At 37.3% G+C, this 17,678-nt stretch overlaps 1 protein-coding gene across 6 annotated transcripts in view; it reads right to left on the bottom strand.

Annotated features, from left to right (window-relative positions):
* Positions 1–17,678, bottom strand: part of CNTN6 (contactin 6) — a 306,119-nt gene that overhangs the window by 116,734 nt on the left and 171,707 nt on the right. For 5 of the 6 annotated variants that reach the window (XR_007723159.1, XM_050778571.1, XM_050778569.1 and 2 more), the window contains one exon: positions 3,863–3,958. Coding sequence is in view for 5 of the 6 variants with exons in the window: in XM_050778571.1 (XP_050634528.1) it covers positions 3,863–3,958 (96 nt within the window). In the remaining variant the exon portion in view is untranslated. Of the gene's footprint in view, positions 1–3,862; positions 3,959–5,486; positions 5,942–17,678 lie in introns of those variants that run through there. The other variant, XM_050778572.1, reaches the window with a different exon arrangement.

The following is a 17,678-nucleotide window of genomic DNA, read 5'->3' as shown; positions in this document are numbered from 1 at the left end:
CTGGCATTATTGCCTAGGTTCTTTTTCTTTTTCACTATGATGCCTTCTCTGCTAAAATAACCTTTCCGTGTAAAACCCTTTCTTTCTAGAGGAGCAGCACATTTGCGTTTATGCTTCAAAACTGGGTAGAAAGCATTCACAGAAGGCCTATGCAGGAGTCAGGTCTCTGTTTGTTTATGCAGAAGAAAGGACAGCTCTATAAAAGTACCTGTTTATTTGGTTTATGTTGATTACTCTGTTTCATGGGATTGTGGCCAATCATTTACATGGAAAAACCCACTAGACACTTTTCTGTTTTGTGGAGCCATTCTTTGCTGGGTAAATTTATAAAATTTAGCCACGTTGGTACGTTTTCTTACTGTTCTATAAAGTTATACACACATCACACTAAAATATATTTGACAAGCCTGCCTTGTTAAAAAAATTTTTTTCTATAATTTATGTGAATACACTAAAAAGAAAGCATAAAGAATTCAGGATATTCTGGTAATATCAAGTTTAATGTGATTTCTCCCTTGTTGCGGAACTCCCTGTGAGACTCATTCTTGCTGACTGTTTATGTTGAAAAAGACAACAGAATTAAATTATCAAAAATTTGATGTAAAAATTTCAGTCTTGGCTGGGCTCGGTGGCTTACGCCTGTAATCCCAGCACTTTGGGAGGCTGAGGCAGGCAGATCATGAGGTCAGAAGTGAAACCCCATCTCTACTAAAAATCCAAAAAAAAATAGTTGTTCGTGGTGGCACACGCCTGTAGTTCCAGCTACTTCGGAAGCTGAGGCAGGAGAATCGCTTGAACCTGGGAAGCGGAGGTAGTGGTGAGCGGAGATCGGGCCACTGCACTCCAGCTTAGGCAACAGAAGAAGATTCCATATCAAAAAAATAATTAAATAAAAATTTTAAAAAATCAGCCGTTATGACCTTCTATCTCTGGGGATTCTGTGGCACTTTTCTTTATGAGAAGCTTTTTTAATATTTACACATGAGATTTAAAAAATAATTTGGCCATGCCAACATTTACTTTACAGTGCTCTGTTAACTCCGTCCGCCCCCATTAATATATTTCTAGGACATTGCTCTGTGAGAGCCATGTGTGGTAGGAAATATAGAGCCTTTAGGGAGATTGGAAACAGAAGAAATAATATTTGAGAAGCATATTGTAGGGCAAAATTCCAAGATGACCTTCAACGACCCATGGCTTTGTATAATTCTCTTCATTTGAGTGTGAGTGTGACTTGTAACAGGATGAGAGATCACGCCCATGATTAGATAAGATTAGATAGCACAGGTTGATTTAAAGAAACTGACTTCAGCTTTTGTAGGCATGGTCTATATCAGGTGAGCCCTTACAAGAGATGGGGCTCTTCCTGACTAAAGAGATTTGAAGTGTTCAAGGGACTTAATGTGAGAGAGATTTTCTGTTCCTGGGTTTGACAATGGACAAATGCTCATGGCCAAAAATTCATCTGCCTCTACAAGTTGAGAGTGTACCTTAACAGCCAGTCATCAAGGAAACAGGGACCTTAACTGCAAGAAACAGGATTCAGCCAACAAATATGCTTGGAATTATGATGAGATGCTACTTGTAACATAAATTAAATCTGGGACCAGGCGCGATGGCTCATGCCTATAATCCCAGCACTTTGGGAGGCCGAGGTGGGCAGATCACCTGAGGTTAGGAGTTTGAGACCAGCCTGGCCAACATGGCAAAACCCCATCTCTACTGAAAATACAAAAATTAGCTGGCTATGGCGGTGCAAAACTGTAATCCCAGCTACTCGGGAGGCTGAGGTAGGAGAATTGCCTGAACCCGGGAGGCAGAGTTTGCAGTGAGCCAAGATCGAGCCACTGCACTCCAGCCTGGGAGGCAGAGCAAGACGCCATCTCAAAAAAAAAAAAAAAAAAAAAAAATTGGTATTAGACAATTTGCCATTACTCCCATGCAGCAAGATTATTCAGTTACAAAGGTCTTAATTTAAGGCAGTTTTTGTATATCTATGACTTAATTTTATGGCATTGATCCCACGGGCACTACTATAATGAGAACCTCACATGCTTTAAAAGATCAACATATCCTTTAATGTTGATAGGTGACAAGGTAACAAGGACAAGCGTCTCCTGTCTGGCTGCCTTTTAATTTTAAAAAATTTTTTACATATGGAACTGATTCATTTACAAATATTTTACATTTCTTTTGTTCGCGATTAAACAAAGTTGAAAACAATCTTCAATAGTGTAAAGAATATTTGAATAATATCATAAGAGCATAAAATGACATAGACTGACAAGACAAACTGATATGATTTTGCATATTTTGTCATCTTGTGTTATGGTGCTGGAAAACAATTTTCTATACGGTTAAAAAATAAGTACCAAAAGAGCCTGAGCAATTTTTGTGTGTTCTGAAACAATATTATTTTATCTCAATATAGCATTAAAAGCATTGCAACTCTTCCCTATCATTTCAGGTGAATATAATGCTGTAATACTCTGTAATAATACTGAATAAGATATTGTTAACTTTGAATTAGTTTTCTTTTCTTTTGGTCATGGCAATTCATGACGGTGTGTAAAAATAATAATAGAAAAATGCTTTCAAGTTTCTCAAGGCTCATAAATAATATTTGGCTTAACATTAAAAGTAAATTGCTTAAATTTCATTTTTAAACACCTGTCCTATGCATTTTAAAAGTTCCCATTCCAGAGTGGAAATCAACTATAACAAGGGCAGTGATAGTTAAGAGCTGAGGGTCTGGGAGCCAGACTTCCTGGATTCTAATACTGGCTTCATTGCCTGTCAGCTGTGTGACCTTAAACCAGTTAATTAACATCTTTCTACTTCTCTATAGTGTACTGAGCCTGTAAAACAATAATTATACTCATATATCTCTTAAAAGTTTTTGTGAAAATTTAAGACTCTAAGACATGTTAAAGTCCTTGGGTCTGTGCTGTGTAAGTCCTTGCTGTTATTAAGCTTTCTATAATATAATCAGTGTGATATTGGTTTGTAACAAATGACCCCATGGATGTTTTCACACTACCTCCTTCATGTTCACTGTGGGTTGAGAATCATGACTAAATTTACCAAATCATGGAAATTTGAGAAAATTCATTCCCAAGGGGATGAGAATCAGTAAGTAGTTTCTATCCCTGACAACGGGCCAATCCACTGACCAATCCAGAGTCTTCCAAAGTAGAGGCTGGCATTTATTGCTTGACTTTTACCGTTGCCAGGAGACATTCCGATTTGGTCCTATACAGAATTTGCTTCCAGTTAATGGGGTCTATCCTTCCAATAATTAATGTGACATTGCCAAGAGGAGTGTTGGTTGGAATTTGCTTCTCCATAGAGCCCCAAAATAAAAATGTAGTAACAATCTTAACTTCCTTTGCTTACTAAAGTACTAGTTATTACACTACTCAATTTACACTTATTAGCTCCTTTAACATTTACAGCAAAACTAAACAAACAAACAAACAAACCAGTTAATGTCTCTATTTTATAGATGAGAAAACCAAGCCTCAAAGTGGGTTAAAGAAATTGCCCCATTGTCATGAAGTTTGCCTGTCACAGCACCAAATTACAGCCGCGGTCAGTTTCTCTACAAAGCCCTGGCACTCACACTACGTACAATGCCATGCTGTATCTCTTTAAAGACATATTTGCTGCGTGGCTGCTTGAACAAATATTTTAAAAAGAAAATATTTGGATATAGAACTATTTGTTTGCAGTAAATGCACTTGACGAGATTCACAGTTTCTTTGATTTGATAAAAGGTGATCATTGACTCTAAGACCTGATGTGCTCACATCACTCTCCAAGTGACAGCATTAATGATGTGACCCAAATCACCCCATCATACCTCCAAAATGTGGTGGTGGGCCACAGAGAAGCACCACACCTTGACCTTCTCGGACAGATACTGTGCTTCTTGTTTTAGTTTCAAAGTCTTCAATATCTTGGAAAACAAAAAAAAAGCGGATTTATAATTAGTTACTTTGCAGAAGAAATATTTTAAAGAAGAATCTCAAGAATATTTTTATTATGAAGGGGAATTAATCTCATACTTTGCTGACCAGAAGAGTTAGTTGACAATCAATTTAACTGCACTTATTATTATCTTGCAAAATCTTGTGTTTCTTTCTTTCTTTTTAATTAAACACAGTATGTGATAAAGACAATACTCTATCTGTTTGCTTTTATTCTTCCAGACAGTGTAGCCTAGCAGGAAATCTGTTAAGCCCAACACATATTTACTTTGTCTGTCCAAGGAAGGTGTGATTTTAAAAAGGTATATCACAAGTTTGCTGCAGTCTTCCAGCATCTTAGATTAATGGTTGCCATTTTAAAGTGTGGTTGGCATCTATGTGAATTTAGGATGTAATGGTGTGAGGGAAAGCGTTCTATGTGACAGAACCAATGAGTCAGAAAGTATATTTTCAATTTTCTCTTGATTTACTCCTTTACGAAGCAGTCTCATGATCTTATTTGGAATGTGATGATTTCCTACATAACAGAATCACAGAAATTCAGAGTTGAAAGAGTGCTTACTAGCTACCTTGTTAAGCCATCTGAGGCATAAATCTTTCCACCTTTCTGAAGAATGGTCACCCATTCTCCTAAATTGTTTAAGTTCTTTGAGCCTCAGTTTCTTTACCTGTAAAATCCTTTCATTCATTCAATTAGTTATTTAATGAATTAACCTCCTAGTCCGGGTGTGGTGGCTCACTCCTGTAATCCCAGCACTTTGGGAGGCTGAGGCAAGCAAATTACTTGTGGCCAGGAGTTTGAGACCAGCTTGGCCAATATGACAAAACCCCATCTCTACTAAAATTACAAAAATTAGCCAGGCATGGTAGCACATGCCTGTAATCCCAGCTGTGTCAGGAGGCTGAGGCATGAGAATTGCTTGAACCCAGGAGGCGGAGGTTGCAATGAGCCGAGATTGTGCCACTGTACTCCAGCCTGAACGACAGAGCTAGAACTGGTCTCAAAAAGAGGAAAAAAAAAAAAAAAAAAAGGGACATACTGAAAGACAGAAGTTGTATTAAAGGGAGAAGGTTTATTTGTGAATAAAACAATAAAACAGGCAGGTATTTTACCCTTATAGTGTTTACTACCTAATAGGAAGACCAGAATATTGTTTTAAAAAGAAATACATACATCATTTACAAATTGTGGTTAGTGTGCTTGAGTGTAGACTGAAATTGTCTACCAAGATCTATTCTCCCATCTCCCATAATAGTAGATTTGTTGATCAAACATGCTGGTCTAACCAGAGATCACATTTCCCAGGCTTCTTTGCGGCTAAATATGGCAAGAAAAAATGATGAATGAAACTTTCACTTACTATGTTTGAGAGGAAATCTCCACAAATTTTGATGTTCCTGATCCACCTACCACCACACCCACCTAAATTGCCAAATTGCCAATGATATGGGAGGTCTTGAAAGCCACTTGTTGAACACAAAAGAGCCACCATTCACCTGGGTATTTGAGCGGACCTGAAGCAGAAACATAGCTAATCTGGAACATCAACTTCAGATCATTCTGTTACATATAAGTAAACTTCTATTTTGTTTTGAGGCATTTGTTTTGGGGTCTCTGTCCCATCAGTTTAACTTTTTACCCTAAGATACCCTGTAAAAGAAAAGAAGAGAGCACTGATCTGACAGATGAGAGACAGCCATGCAATGATGGTAAGGTACAGGGAAAGCATTGCTTCCAGAATGAAAAAAACAGTATTAAATTTCTGGATTAAAAAAATGTAGGGAAGTTTTGTGGTATTGAATAGAAGTCAGTGTTATTAGTGTATAATGGGTAAAGTTTCATAATGAAAGCGCAGTAGTAAGCAGGATATCGTGGGTTATGTATGTATAATACATTTGGCTTAAATTTAAAATACAAATAAAATGCATTGGAAATAATTTAATAATATAGCAGTGCACATCATTGAATCATACCTGGAACATGCATAGAATGTCATGTCATTGAAAATTAGAAAGAATACATCAAATCTAAATGGTTTGACTTGGAACATTCTTAATGTCATGTTCTTTGAAAAGTCACTAAATATTGATACATCATTATCCTATTATGGAAGAAAAACAGTAAAAAACTAATGTAAGTTTTTTACTAAATTGGCATAAAGTTACAGAATGGACTTTTAAAAAAATGCACGTTGGTTATCTTAGAGAAATGGCTGGGAGATGTGAAAGTAGAGATTACTCATCTTTACTTACATCTCTCTTTGTCTTTTAAAGTCTTCTAAAGATTACATATTGTAGTTTTTTTAGTTTTGTTTATTTTTTTTAACAACCTTACTGTGGTCTAATTGGAACAAATTATTGGTATTGTTTAGAGGAATTCGAGAATTTCATTTTGGATCTATTAAATTTGTTTTATCCATGAACTATCTAAGTGACAATATTACAAATACTATAAAACAGGGATCTCCAACCCCTAAACCATACAGCAGGAGGTGAGTGGCAGGCAAGCAAACAAAGCTTCATTTTATTTACATCCACTCCCCTTCACTCACATTACCTCCTGAGCTCTGCCTCCTGTTAGATCAGCAGTGGCATTAGATTCTCACAGGAACACAAACCCTATTGTGAACTGCGCATGTGAGGGATCTAGGTTGCACACTCCTTGTGATAATCTAATGCCTGATGATCTGTCACTGTCTCCCATCACCCCCAGATGGGACCGTCTAGTTGCAGGAAAACAAGCTTAGGGCTAAGAATTGGATTTATCAGCATATACACCACATTTGAAGTCATAGGTATGAATGTAAACCTGCTGGGGTGACTCTTAAACTTTTGGCATGAGCAAATTGGTGGACAATTGTCTAGGAGCTAAGCTTGAAAACCTCCATATTTAGAGGTAGAGGACCCACAGAGATGAGAGAGAGACAGTGTTTGTGTAAAAAGCTAGAGGTGGAATAATACATGAACATTAAAGATAAAACAATGTTGGTCATATGTGATCTTGCCAAGAAAAGCTTCAGTAGAGTCTGGGGAAGAAGCCAATATTAATTGAGAAGTAGATAGTAGATAGCAGATAAGGACATGGAGATCACAGTCATGAGAACTCTTTAGAGCTGGCTATGAATAAGAGGTGAGATTTAGGAAGAATACCAAAAGGTTTGGAGGGTGAGGCCACTATGCTGAAATAAATGATCAAGTAAAGAAAGAGACTGATTATTCAGGAAACAGATAAAATAAGGTCCTTGTAAAGCCTGAAGGGTGATAATCAGAACCCACATGGAAGGATTGGCCTTTGTAAGGAAAGAGAAATTAAAACAAAACTTTTATGTGCTTATATAAGATGGACTGCAGAGTTTTTGCTGGGTTAGATGAGAAAGTTTTCGATGGTGGTTTGAAATTTTTCAATCAAACTGATGGGAGAGCATTGGGTGGTCATTTGGGAAGATAAAAGATGCAATAAACACACCTATTTTTAGCAGGGTTGTTATGGGGATTAAATAAAATAATGAATTTAAAGTATCTAGACTAAAGTCTGGAGTATTGGTAATTACCACTACTTGGTAATTATAACTACTTGGTAGTGGTAATTACCATGATTGTGGTATTCCAAGTGGTTAGGGCCAACCATGCATTTTCCTCTGACTGATACAAAGTTCAGATAGACTAATCTAAAAATACAAGCTAAATATCACATTCTAGTTCCAAAAAAATTTTTGGAGGTAGATGATCTTATTTGAAACATTCACGGTTTATCTCTGCTAACTACATTACTTCCCATATCAGTGTTCTTTTTGTAAGCATTGCTTTTCAATCCATGTAAAGTATGAGTTCAATAAGATAGATTCAGCAGATCTGATACGTAAATTGAGAAAGTCTTATATTTTCTATACTTTTAATAACAAAAGTATTTGACTAAGATAAACTCTACTGATCCTCAACTACACCTGCTTCCCTTTCTCCACCTGCTCTCAATCAGTTGTCATTAGCTTTATACTAATTTAGAAGCTGGCATGCCTACCATGTTTCTCATAGAGGAATTTACATCAAATATGCTTCCTTTCTTCTTTGGCCATGGAAAAACTAAATCAGCCTACATATGTTGGCACTGTTGATGTGAACTATTGCCTTGACTTGGGAGTCCTTTAGTTTGTATCAGTTTAAATGTGACTCCTGAATAAAAATCAGCCTAATAAACTTTATTTTAAAATGAAAAATTAATATATTGAAATCATTGTTTCTGTTTCTAGTAATAATCATCATAGGTGACAATTTTAAGGGTTTTTTTCTTACTATTATTTTTGAAAGGTCCCATTAAATTGTGACTACATTGTAATGGTCACAAAAACAAACACTGTCACAAAGGAGTAATGAGAAATTGAATGCGTCTATGAAATTAACAAGCTTTTGATTGAATTCTCTCAATGTCACATTGTCAGTGCTCCACAGTCCTAGGAACATCAATCATCTTTTCAGTGTTAATCAGGAGTCATTATAACACACTGTTGATAAGAACACTGATACTTTAATATATTCTGTGTTCACTTCCACTTAAACAGCATCCGCTTGTGACATAATTTCTCTGTGCCTTTTATGATTACAATGGGATTTCTATTAGCTGACATGAAAGGAAATCAACGCCTCTCAAAAGTCACACAAGTCCTGTTAGCTATCAAAACAGTCATTCCAAAATGTTACTAGTTCACAGGTTTTAATTAATAATTCACATTTTAAAACTGTTTAATAGCACATAGATCATAGACAAGATATAATTCTGCCTTATTTAAACTATGTGTCATCTTATGTGAATATGCTTTGAACAAGGTCTATTGTACAGATCTAATCTGTATTTCAAATACCCTTCTGCTGGCTGGAAACAAGATTTAATTCAGATCATTTTCTGAGGCAAGGGTGACTGAATTAGGTAGTCATACAAGCACCCAATGAATATTTTCTTTGCTCTGTAAGACCTTTAAGAACTCTAGATTTATTCTTCTACAAGGAGAGGCCAGAGAGAACCATCAGTTTCTATTTTTGTCTTATCCATTTTTGCTTAAAAGAAAATTGCTTAGAATGAGATCGTTCTCTGAGATGGTCTCAAATTCTATAATATTTGGAGATATTCTCATAGACCACAAAGGTGACCTGCCCAGCCTGCCCTTGCACACGGGATACAAATCCTGCAGTGATGGTTGCTATTAACGACCTTGATTGTTGAGGTTGCTCTCATTAAACCATTCTGATGGCCATGGCTTATCAGGTCCTGTGGTTTTATTGCTGGTTTTGGAGGAAGCATTTGGCAGGAGCATAAGCAAAAATGCAGTCACAAACAAGGCTCTGTTCCAGAGGCCAGCAGGAAGTGCCTGAGAATGGCCCATAAAATGAGCTTTAAAGAATTACTAGGCCATATGCTGTCTCTTGAAGCAACCAAGGGGCAAAGGAGGGACAAGGGCCACCAAAATGTACTTAAAACTAAGGTTTAGGCAATACAAGTATTGTAACATCTAATTGTAAAGAGAATATATCTTTGCAGCTGCCACATGTAAGAATGAATCTCAGCCTAATTAAAGCAAGAAAACTGTACATCTGCTGCCAAGGCCTGAGGATCACAATCAGAGGATGCGCTTGGCAGTGCCAACCCCTGACACAGAAGGAGGCCAGTGGTTTGCCAAGTCTCATAAGCTTTGAGGAAGGCTATGGGTACCCAGGGCCCATTGATCAAGACCAAGAAGACAGCACCTGAAAAGCTGGAGATCGGGAAAATATTCACCAGAAAAATGTGCATGCTTAGAGAAGGACATAGTACACTCAACTGAGTTGTTAAAAATCTGAATAATGATATCATTTTTTTTCCCATTTACTCTGTATGAATTATTTCATTATAATGTTTTAAATTTTTTCTTTGTTCTTTCATTTTTTTTCATATATGGAGAATAGCTATTATATGTCAGATGCTCTGATAAGTACACTCATTGAATCCTCAGAATCACCTGTAATCCTCACAATCACCTGTACCATTGTCAAGTTCATTTAGTAAAGGAGGAAATTGAGGTCTGAGGTTCACAGATGATTGGCCATTGACCAAAGTTGACCCAGTTTCTATGAGTCCAGATAAGGTTGAAAAAGAGAGTCTGTGTATTAGTCCATTTTCATACTGCTATGAAGAAATACTTGAGATTAGATAATTCATAAAGAAAAAGAGTTTTAATGAACTCACAGTTCCACATGGCTCAGGAGGCCTTATAATCATGGTGGAAGGTGAAGGAGGAGCAAAGGCACGTCTTACACAGGGGCAGGCAAGACACTCTGCAGGGGAACTGCCCTTTATAAAACCATCAGATCTTGTGAGACTGATTCACTATCAGGAGAATAGCATGGGTAAAATCTGCCCCCATGATTCAATTACTTCCCACAGGGTCCCTCCCATGACACATGGGATTATGGCAGCTACAATTTAAGGTGGGATTTGGGTGGGAATACATCCAAACCATATCACTCTGGTTCCAGTGCTCACACTCAAACACTCAGCCTGCTGTCCTGCTCTCCAAATGTTACCTGGGGCCTCTTTGCCACTTATAATTTATAAAATTAACATAAACTAATACTTCATGTTCAAACAAACAATCAAAAACCTAGCACTTTTCCAAAGAGTTGTACAAATTTCTAGGGGAGAGGAAAAGGTGCTTTCTTTCCCCCCAAGAATTTGTAGTTTCTAGAAGTGGCTCTGTTTCTGATGTTCTGAATCCTCTGAATCCTTATTTGTACATCTCTTTATATTTCTTGATTTATCTCCACCCTTACATCTCTCCCTGTATCTGCATGTGAACATAGAATGTAGTCCCTTATTTTGACCGACACAGAGGTATGCACCCCCGCAGCACATACACAGAGGTGTGATGCACCACCACTACCAAATTTTGAGCCTGTGTCAGCCTTACTGATATATTCATATGCAGCTCGAACACCTTAGAATCAAATATTAGATATATGGTTCCTAAAGGTCCTTTAGTTACTCCTCTTACTTGCTTGTGTCTGCTGTCTCTCTTCTATAACTTCCCTACTGCAAGTTGCTCTTTCAGGAGCAGGGGGAAAAATGTCCCTCCGCTTTCATCTGCCAAGAAGTTCAGCTCTCTCTGCTCCTGCTGTCACACACAGAAATTGATTGATCTGTGTGAGTTCACACAGGTAATAAGTAAAGGAAATAAAATTTAATTCCAAATGCTGTGGCTCTAGACAAGGCGCCATGGCTCCAGCCTGCAATCCCAGCAATTTGGCAAGCCAAGGTGGGCAGATCACACGAGACCAGGAGTTAGACACCAGCCCAGGCAACATGGTGAAACCCTGTCTCTACTAAAAACATAAAAATTAGACTAAAGTGGTGGCATGTACCTGTGGTTCCAGCTACTCAGGAGGCAGAGGTTGCAGTGAGCCAAAATCACACCACTGCACTCCACACTCTAGCCTGGGTGCCAGAGCCAGACTTTGTCTCAAAAAGCAAAAACAAACAAACAAAGACAAAGTAAAGAAACAAATATTGTGGCTCTAGAGGGCATCCGCTTAACCACCAGACCATATTGCCTCTCTATCTAGAACGTCACCCAGACAGACCTTTTCTCTCTTTCCACACCTCAGAAGCAATTTCAATTATTGGTCACTTCAAAGACATTAGATCTCATTTTAAACTCCATGATTTATTTTACCCTGTTTTCTGCTTTCCGCCAACCAAATACTATTTCCCCCCTTCGAGAATCCTTCTGAAGAAGTTTCAGCACTGAAAGCTTGTTCTGGAGTAAACAAGATTTTGGGGCACTTGGTCACCTTTGTGATGTGGTTCCCATGTTGAAGATACGTATTTTGTTTTGGCCTACAGCCAAACATTTTGCTGGGCAAGGAAATGTCGATACTCTGCCCAACGAAAGAGAAATGGTAAAAGACACCAAGAAAACAAATCTCTAATTCTGCACAAGTCTCACAGAACTCCCAGATACAATATACGCAACTTTCAGTATTAAAACACTCTTAAGAATCTCAAGACATTATAGTGAGGTTATTCTAAATTTGTATCTCTCCGTACTTCTCTTCTTTGAAGAGGACCAGTTATGAGTAATACCAAAATTGTTCATGTTGCTATTTCCTATTTCTTGAGTGGAATTCTTTTGGTTCTATACTAATTAATTTTCCCATGCCTTTATTAATTGACACAGAGAAATGTCTCTACTGAAACCAGTTTCATTTTCCACCATCATTTTCTGGATGCTACATACTCAGTCATGGTGTTCATGATATTATTATGTTTCCTAGCATAACTCAGTAACACAACATGACATAACCTAATCAAGCACAATGCTATTGTCAAACACTGTAAAAGAGGCAATAGCTAAATCTTAGAATTGGTCATACATTTGGAATGCTAATATCCAAGTAGGAAGTAAGAAGTTATTTTAAGAGTTCCTGGTGTCAAATCCATTTACAGTCCAAGTTAAAATTCCTCACTTTTGGGGGTGTAAAAGAATTCTTATAAAAATTTATATATAAGTAGAGAGAAAGTGAGTTGTTTCTTGTTTTTCTGGGAATATAATGAATTCACTGAGAAGCATTTTTTTATGAAAAAATAGGATAATAGTAAGGAGCACATAATGCATGTTTTTTCCTAACAGCCCAGCACTTAAGTTTTCAGAGAGGTAAGCATTTCATAAATTAAACAAGTACACAAATATGAAATATCAATTAGGTAATTGGTCTATGATAACATACATGTCAGATTGGATTTGATTTTCTATAATGGACTCATTTGCCTGACAAATGGTGGTAAGAACAGTGACACTTAGGACAAAAATAAAAATACAAGTGCTAGATGTGGGCTAGACTCAAACTTGCTTCTTACTAAGCTGGCATATTTCCTACATTTAAAAGTAGATGAGAGAAACAGAAGAGAGTTATGGAATTGCATAGGATACATTGAGTTGCCAGATTACTTAACTAGTAAAAGGCAAGTGGCCTTTGGTGTTCCTGAAAGGAAGGTGATGTAGGTAGCATCAAAATAGATTAAATAACCCACTAATGAATTCCTTAAAAGGCTTAGTGATGGAACAAAATGATCAAAAATGCAAGTTTAGGGTCAGAGTATCTGTATTCAAATGCTAACTTGGCCATGCCTGCACTAGCTATTGATTTAGGGCAGATTATTTAGTATCTTTCTACCTCCGTTTTCTTCACTTTCAAAATAAGCTAGCTAACAATAGTACCTGCCTCAGAGAAAAAAATGACATAATATATTTAAAGTGTGTAGAAGATGTTAAGTACAAAATACATGGTGTGAGGGACTTTAATTATATTATAGATGATATGAGGGCACATCAACAAAATTAGGATGTTTTGAATTTTTATTTTTACGTTATTATTTTATAATTTTTGAGACAGGGTCTCACTCCCTTGCCTAGGCTGGAGTGCAGTGGCTTGATCATAGCTCACTGTAACCTTAAACCCCTGGGCTCATGCAATTCTCCTGCTTTAGCCTTCTGAGTAGCTAGGATTAGAGGTGTGTGCCACCAATCCCAGCTTGAACTTTTAAACTGGCTTTTTTTTTCAGCTTTCATCTCAGTGTTGGATGATGTAACCAGACATATTTTCTTGAAGACCAAGTCAGGACTTACTTCTGTGCCCATTCAGTAGCAGCTTAAATGCTTGTGAATCAATGGAAAAAACAAAAAGGAGACCTAAAGTAAAAAATATGTGAATTTTATTCCAAGCACTGCCACATCACACTGTATTTTATGCCAGAGAATGTTTCACCAACTTGACACAAGTTGTGAGACTGACGGTGAGTGAGCCTCACGCCTAGTAAGCTACACAGACCAGCTGGAGGCAGAAGTGACCTCTTGGGTGGTCATACAATAGCCAGAACAATCCTAGGCTGCCCTGCTTCTCATAGTCTTGAGCTTTGCCTTTTGGCAAATGTTAATTTTCTCATCTTTTGTTCTGCAGGGAGGACAGTGTCAAAACCTTTGTAGTCAATAATCTCCAAAGACATTTCTTACGGGCAATTTGTGCTTCTTGGGATTAATAAGTGATATAAATATCGTTCAAGGGCAAAAAGGGGACTATCCAGAAAAGGCCAAATCTTCAGGTAAATCATCCTCAGGGTGCACTGCAGCATGTAGGAAAGTGTGGAATCAGCGGTGTCATCAGGGATGTGTTTTTTTTTTTTTTTTTTTTTTTTTTTTTTTTTTTTTTTTGCAGAAAGAAATGTGAGGTTTCTGCTGAGGAAGCCCTGAATGGCAACAGAAATGTGTATATTCCATTGCCATTGCAGACACTAAAGTGATTCATCCAAAGATCAACTTGTTGAGTCCATTATTCCTAGGAGAACTAAAAAACAACTCACTTGCTCTCCACTTATTTGTTAATTTCTATAAATATTATTTTACCTTTCCCAAGAAGGAGAAATTTTAACTTGGACTGTAAATGGATTCGACACTATAAACTCTTAAAAAACCTTCTTACTTCCTACTTGGATATCAGCATTCCAATTTTTGTCCAATATCAAGTGTTTATTAGATTTTGGTTAAATATTTGATGGCAGCAACCAAGAGCTATGGAGGTGTACCATGAGACGGGCTTCCTAGTACAGGAGCCACGGAACTCTTAATTACTGAGACTTTCCCAATTCCTGAACTTCATAAACAACATGAGATGTGGGTACCCCATGTGTCTCCCATTTAATAAATGTACACACCAATGCTCAGAAAGGTTGAGCCATTTGCTCAAGACCACATAGCTAAAAAAATAAAAGTAGGCCTTTTATTGGATAGGGACTCCTACCCAGCTCTGATTCATTTTCATCTCAGGATACCACTGTGCCTACTCAATGGTGGGAGAGGGAAAAAAAAGGTAGAGGAAGGAGAGGAAAACGAGGGCTGCAAACAGTTTCTTTTTACCCAAGAGCAAGCGAACACAGTCTGCCCTGTCACTTGGGAAAGTACATCCTGACCTTGTACTTAAGTCTTAGCATGTGGTAGGTAACAAAAAAGTTCAGGCTATCCAAAAAATTAGCGGGGCATGGCAGCTTGCACCTGCAGTCCCAGGTACCCAGGAGGCTGAGGCAGGAGAGTTGCTTGAACCCAGGGTGTGGAGGTAGTAGAGACAGACTTGTCTCCAAAAAAAAAAAAAAAAAAAAAAAAAAAAAAAAAAGGTCAGGCTGACCACTGGCTTCCCAGAGGTCTGAGGGAGTATGGCCGGAAGCTCACTTGTAATTAGCTCCTGTGCCAGGTCATCAGCAAAGAGGGTTGAAGGTATTGGTTTTGGAGGCAAATTAGGTGGACCTGTGCCCTTTCAAGAATAACTGCATTTATAGTTCCCTCTTGATTCACATGTGTGAGTCTCATTAGAGTAAAGGAGAGTAATTTCAATGGAGTGAGGCCCAAGGCCACTTGGAAAGAGTGGTTTATGCAAACCATTATACTTGCTATGGTCTTCATAGACAGAGCCCTTAATAAGCACTTTTATTCATTTTGATGGTTTAATCAGAAAGTTAGATTGCAAAATTTGCAACCCACGTAAAATACAAAAGGTCGAGTTTTGGAGGTAATGGGACAGAGCTCCTGGGTAAAGGTCTTAATGCTTCTGTTTATACAAGAAGTGTGAAGCAAGAACATTTTTTTAAAGACCTCCGGTGGACATAAACTCTGAGTTTACCAGAGATTTTTATCCTACTGGTTTCAATTTGCAAGAACTTCCCCAATTGGAATTAGGGAGAGTGACTTCAGGGTTGATGCTAAATACTGACATTTTTCCATTGAATTGTTTTACTCCAAGCAAGGTCTTTGGAGTCACAGCTGCAATCTGCATTTTCTTTGCAGCTTTCTCCAGCTCAGAACTAAGGAGAATTAGGTTCAGTGATAAGGACCCTTGCATGCATTATCATTTAGATAAAGGGAGGGAGGGAAAGAGAGACTATTAAATAAAATCTCATTTTTTTTCCCAAAGCACTTTCATTTCTGTCATCATTTTTAATGTTGATAGTAAGCCTGAGAGATAAGCAGAAGAGACATTACCAATGTGTGGGAGAGAGATCACTGGTTGTATGTGTGATGAACTTAGGTGTTATGCAAACAAATACCTTTAACTTTTCATAACTATGTATTGCCTTTTAAAGTTTTGTTCTATTTGTGATGAATGACACTGGCTTTCTAGAAGCAGTGGTAATAAAGATTTTTTTTTCAAACAAATTTACTCATTAAAAAATCAAACCAATTTGGGAAAAATAAAAAATATTATAGATAGTACATTGATATTTCAAAAAACACAAAGGATTTTTGTGTTTCAGGCTGAAGCTTAAAAACCTTGTTGAGGAAGATGGGCCATCTGAGCTCCAGAGGACATGACATATCAGAACAAAAGACATCTTCGAGACAACCAAAGTGGTCTGACTGCACTTGCCATGAAGAAGAACTTGGAGGGGAGAAAACAGAAACAAAAAGAAAATAAAGATCTAGAATGCTGAAGGACTCTTAGAAATAGTCTTTTCTGCTTGTAGTAATTTGTGTTTTCTTACGCCAATACTCCTCCACTAAATGTCTACAAACATTTTGTTACAAACAAAAATCTATAGGCATGTGTTTATTTTATCAAGTGTGTTGTTTGAGGGACAGAATTAAGAAAAGATTTATATTCTTGAGTAAGAACCAGGATGGAGAAGGAGGGAAAACTGTAAGACCCAGAGCAGAGAATGGGACTTCAGCAAAAGTTGGAGCCACAAGTGGTCATGGAAATGTCTGTTCATTGGGTTACACTGGAATTAACTGACACTGATTTTCCCAGAGAACAGTGACTAGGTTTCATCTAGAGGTGAAGACACAGAGAGTGCTAGCTGAGACGACTAATGATAGAATTACCATATGATCTAGCAATCCCACTTCTGGTATATATCCAAAGGAATTGAAATCAGTATGCCAAAGAGATATCTGCATTCTGGTGTTCATTGCAGCATTATTCACAACAGCAAGTTAAGTGTCCATTATCAGGTGAATAGATAACAAAAATGTGGCATATATTCACAATAAAATACTATCCCTATCCAGCCTTAAAAAAAAAAAGGAAATTCTGTCATTTGTGGCAACATCGATGAACCTGGAGGACATTATACTAAGTAAAATAATCCAGCAACAGAATGACAAATACCAAATGATCTCACTCATACAAGGAATCAAAAAAGTTAAATTCATGCAAGTAGAGAGTAGAATGGTAGCTACCAGAGGCTGGGGGAGAGGAGTGCATGGGAAATGGGGAAATGTTGAGCAAAGAGTGTCAAGTTTCAGTGAAACAGGAAGAATAAGCTTTAGTGATCTATTGCACAGAGTGGTAACAATGATAAATAATAATGTATTATATATTCCAAAATTGCTAGAAGAGTACATTTTAAATGTTTTTACCACAAAAAATGACAAGTATGTGGGGTGACAAACTTAATTAGCTTGATTTAACTATTCCATAATCTAAAGATATATCAGAACACCACATTTTACCCTATAAATCTATACAATTATTTGTTGATTAAAAATCAAATTTAAAAATAATTTAAAAAATATAAATGAAGCTGGTTTAAGTTATAGGTTACAGTCAAAGCTGAAACTGGAACTTTTAGTCCCAAATGACATCAACCACTCAACCTCTCTCTATATGGCTGCTCCTCAA

Source organism: Macaca thibetana, chromosome 2 (genome assembly GCF_024542745.1).
Source record: "Macaca thibetana thibetana isolate TM-01 chromosome 2, ASM2454274v1, whole genome shotgun sequence".
NCBI lineage: Eukaryota > Metazoa > Chordata > Mammalia > Primates > Cercopithecidae > Macaca > Macaca thibetana.
The sequence above is the reverse complement of the archived record's forward strand: the minus strand, read 5'-3'. Positions and strand labels throughout refer to the sequence as shown.